The 4,348-nt window shown below is 34.1% G+C and overlaps 1 protein-coding gene across 1 annotated transcript; it reads left to right on the forward strand.

Annotated features, from left to right (window-relative positions):
* Positions 1-444: 444 nt before the first annotated feature.
* Positions 445-3,894, forward strand: LOC140881160 (PTI1-like tyrosine-protein kinase At3g15890). Its single transcript, XM_073286237.1, has 4 exons — positions 445-796; positions 1,172-1,319; positions 1,988-2,250; positions 2,756-3,894. The coding sequence occupies exons 1-4, from the start codon at positions 753-755 to the stop codon at positions 3,348-3,350; spliced, it is 1,050 nt and encodes a 349-aa protein (XP_073142338.1). The 5' UTR covers positions 445-752; the 3' UTR covers positions 3,351-3,894.
* The last annotated feature ends 454 nt before the right edge of the window (positions 3,895-4,348 follow it).

Genomic DNA, 4,348 nt, shown 5'->3' on the forward strand with positions numbered 1-4,348 from the left:
GTAGACTTCAATAAAAAAATTTATTTTACAAAATTGACTTATGAAAATATCTTTCAGAAATTATTATATTTAAAATGACATTCCAAATTTTAATGTTTCTATACGGAATATAATTTTCTATTAAAAATAATACTCAATAAAGTTTCATGAATAATAATTGGTTAAAAACACATATAGCAAAAGTTTATTGATATGAAATTTTATCAATAATTTGGATTCTATAGCTTGTTTTAACTCACTAATTTTTTTTTTTTTGACGATGATAACTACAAATTTAATTCTCAATTAATTTTTCACATGAATTTCAAAACGAAAGGTAACTTTAACCTTTTGTTTTTGTTTTTTCTGCAAAAGAAGATTTTATTAAATTAAATTTCGAAAAAATGGAGAGTTGTGTTTGATTTTACTAAACCTTTTTACGTTTCACGTCTCATAAATAAAGCTTACTTCTTTTAATCTGTTCCCATGCCCTCTGGTATTCCCATTCAATATCGTCACCCTATTACAAGAAAGCGTTAAAAAGTGGGACTTGATCGAGTATTCGTTTCGAAACCATCAAAAGTTTTCGATTTTCTCGCCAATAAATCTGTTCTGAATCCTCAAAGTTGGTGGCTTTACACGAAATAGCGAAGAAAAAAGAAAAAAAGGTTTTCATGAGATGGGTTCTGCGATGTCGGCTTTAATTTAAACCGATAGTTGGTCAAAATCTTGGAGGTCCTCCGATTTTTGTTTCTGGAGGTGTTAGGAAGATCATGACTTTGTGCTCGATTTTCTGTTGTGTCAAGGGTTCAAACAGGTAAGCACTTTACCTCAGCTATTTAAAGTTTTTGACAGCCTGTTTTTTTCCCATTTTTTATCTGCATTCGCGCTAGATTTCGGTGAGTTTGATTCTAAGGAAGAGCCCACAAATTAAGGGCTTAGATATGCTTGTCTTTTCTTTGTGTTGGCGGCATAATTATGGCAAGAAAAAGGATAAAGTTCTTGTTTCTTTCTGTTTTTTTGTTTTGTTTTGTTCTGTTTTGTTTTGTTTTTTGTTTGTTTGGTAGATTTACTTGAGTGAAAATTCGCCCTTTAAAATTTGTCAAGACTCCAAGGGCAGAGGTTTTCTTTTTCCCTTAAAAAATACTATGAAGTTAATTGTTTTGGTTATTTAAATTGGTAATATGAACAGGAGAAACCAAGGGATAGAGGAGTCAAAATGGAGGATTTTTTCTTTAAAGGAGTTACAGTTGGCCACAAACAATTTTAACTACGATAACAAGATTGGAGAAGGTGGATTCGGAAGTGTTTATTGGGGTCAGCTATGGGATGCTTCTCAAGTAAGATGAGCACTTCTACTCGATAGATATATGTACTTCCTAATTTTCCAGCAACACTTTAGCGATTCACCATGAGAACTTCAATGAATTGCATTAATTTGTTTTAATATATTTTTTGTGTGATAAATTTTCTTACATGTGATTGCAAATTGTTTGATTTTCACTAAGAGTTTTCAATCAATATAAAAGTAACTATGCAATGTCAAGCGACCAAGTAAAATAAAGAGCCATGTGATTCTAGTTGCCTTCTTCTTCTGTCTAGTTGTAGCTGTTAGAATCATTGCTTCTTATTTGGTATGGCGAAACAAATTTTGATGGTTTATCTTCACAAGTTTTTTGAAGCTCTAAGGTGCTCCAGTTAGTGGCTACCTACGATTACGAAAAATTACTCTGTTTAAGTATGTGCGAGTTGTGGAATCCCCTGATATGCAATATAAAAGGTTTGTTTATCTAGAGCTTTCTTATTTTGAAATGCCAATATCACATCTCCACTTAACTCATTTTTTGGTGTTTATTTCTTGCTGTATCACGCGAAATTGTTTCTCCTTCACGATTTTAGTAGTCTTTTTGTCAATGGACATTGACTTCTCCTTCCTGACCATGGTTGCATGATTCCCTATTGGTTTTTGATTATGTGCCACATTTTTCTTCACTTGTGCTTTCTACAGATAGCTGTGAAAAGATTGAAGTCATGGAATGACAAAGCAGAGAGTGAATTTTTTGTTGAAGTCGAGATATTGGGTCGAGTAAGGCACAAGAATTTACTGAGTTTACGTGGCTATTGTTCAGAAGGGCAAGAACGTATCATTGTGTGTGATTACATGACTAATCTGAGCTTGCTCTCTCATCTTCATGGACAACATTCTGCCGAATTTCTTCTTGACTGGAATAGACGGATGGACATTGCTATTGGTGTGGCCGAGGGCATTGCGTAAGTCACACAATTGATTCACTTAGTGAAAGCATGGATAATACTAATTTAAGTTGTGTATTTATCCGACATGTCTAATTCTAAAAAATACGTGTTAGATTGATGTTTGTGTTTTGATTTTACTGGATTCAATAAGCATCAGTAATTTATCTAAATCGTAAGATTGGTAGTGTATTAAGCATGTTGTTGTTTCTGCTTTTTGTTACTATGGTAGCCGTGACCCCTAATGAGCAGATTCGGGAATTTAGGAGATGGGACGAGATGTGGCAAGGAAGTGACTCACTGGATTTTGTGGAATGGTACCTAAAATTTTTGAATAATTACACAAAAAAATTCATGTTTTTTTATTTGACCCGTCACAGGATCTGCCCCAGGCAACCCCTGTGCATTCTATCGTGTCATTCAATCGCAAATAGTTTACTTCTTTAACCTATATGTGTGTAGTTATTCCTCCACTAAACAAAATTTCTGAATCGATGATTGCTAACAAGTCATTCTTTTTCAGCCATCTACACCATTATGCCACTCCTCGCATAATCCACGGCAACATTAAAGCTAGTAATATATTGCTAGATGGAGATTTTAATGCAAAAGTTTCGGAATTTGGATTTGCTAAATTAATGCCAGATGGTGCCATAAGTTCTAAGGGTGCTGTAGGGTACCTTGCCCCGGAATATGCATCATCAGGAAAGGCATCAGCAGCCTGTGATGTTTATAGTTTTGGTATTCTTTTACTTCAGCTCGCTACTGGCAAGAAGCCACTGGTGAAACTGAGCACAACAAGTTCTCTAACAATCGTGGATTGGGCATTGCCTCTGGCCTGCGGAAGAAAATTTAATGAACTTGTGGACCAATTTCTAGGTGGAAACTACGTGGAAGAGGAATGGAGACGAGTTTTGTTTATTGGACTCGTTTGTGCTTATCATCAAATTGAGAAGAGGCCAACGATGCTTGAAGTGGTGGAACTGTTGAAAGGGGAAAAAGAGAAGGTTGCAGCTCTTGAAAATGATGAAATGTTCAAAAGCATTCCTGGTGCGGAGGAAGACTCGGAATTCGTTGTATTTGAAAAGGTTGCAGAAGAAGAGCCAGCAAAAGTTTGAAATTCTCTGAAGTTATGAATAATTCTGGGATTAGGAATGGTGTGCATTTAGTTCATTTTTCATGGGTAATTCGATTGCTCATCTTTTTGTGAATGAAAGTTAGATGTGGTTCATTGATTATCAGGGAACCATGTGGATTAAGTGAATAGTATCGAAAGTTTAGGGGTGTAATGCAGAGTGATTGAGCAAAGGATGCAAGATTAAGAACAGTGATGTTGTGATTGTAATGTAAATCTTGGAGTGCCTCCTGTGTTGATGTGATATATGATTTATGAAATACGGAATTTGCTGTGATAGTATTTGAGTACAATGTAGTGGTGATGATGAGATTATCTTTTCTTGTCCACCAGTAAGCTCACAGTCTGCTCTTGTTGCACTTAGGGTTGACAATTTCCTCCGAACCCGATTGGAAATCCGATATGCGACCCGAATGGAGGAGGGTATGGAGGCGTGTTTTGAACCCGATTAAATAAATGGGTAAATGGGTATAAGGATCTCGTATATGGGTATTGAGGAGGATGTACTAATATCTTACCCATACCCGATCCGATACCCGATTATATTTATATATATATATATATATATATACATACGCATATTGATTTATATTAATTAAATGCTAATTTAATTTTTTTTGTTGAATTATGTTAGTTGGATGGAACAATGAAAATTATTCGTATAAATCTAATGTTATTTTGTAGGAGTTTAATTTTTTATACTCCCTCTGTCCCATATATGTTGTCTTGTTTTAGTTTTCACACGAATTAAGAAAAATTTATTGGGAAAATAAATTTTATATAAATTTCATATTTTATCCCTATTTAATGTATTAAAAAATGATTGCACAATTTTCAAATTGTAGTTAATAGGGATATATTAGTAAAGAAGTGTAAAAAAGTATTACTAAATATGATATATAGTATATATATTTGGGACAAGCAAAAAAAAAATGTGGACACTATAATTGGGACGGAGGGAGTATAATTTTTAAGTTGTAG

The sequence above is a fragment of the Henckelia pumila genome, chromosome 2 (genome assembly GCF_033568475.1).
Source record: "Henckelia pumila isolate YLH828 chromosome 2, ASM3356847v2, whole genome shotgun sequence".
In the NCBI taxonomy this organism is placed as follows: Eukaryota; Viridiplantae; Streptophyta; class Magnoliopsida; order Lamiales; family Gesneriaceae; genus Henckelia; species Henckelia pumila.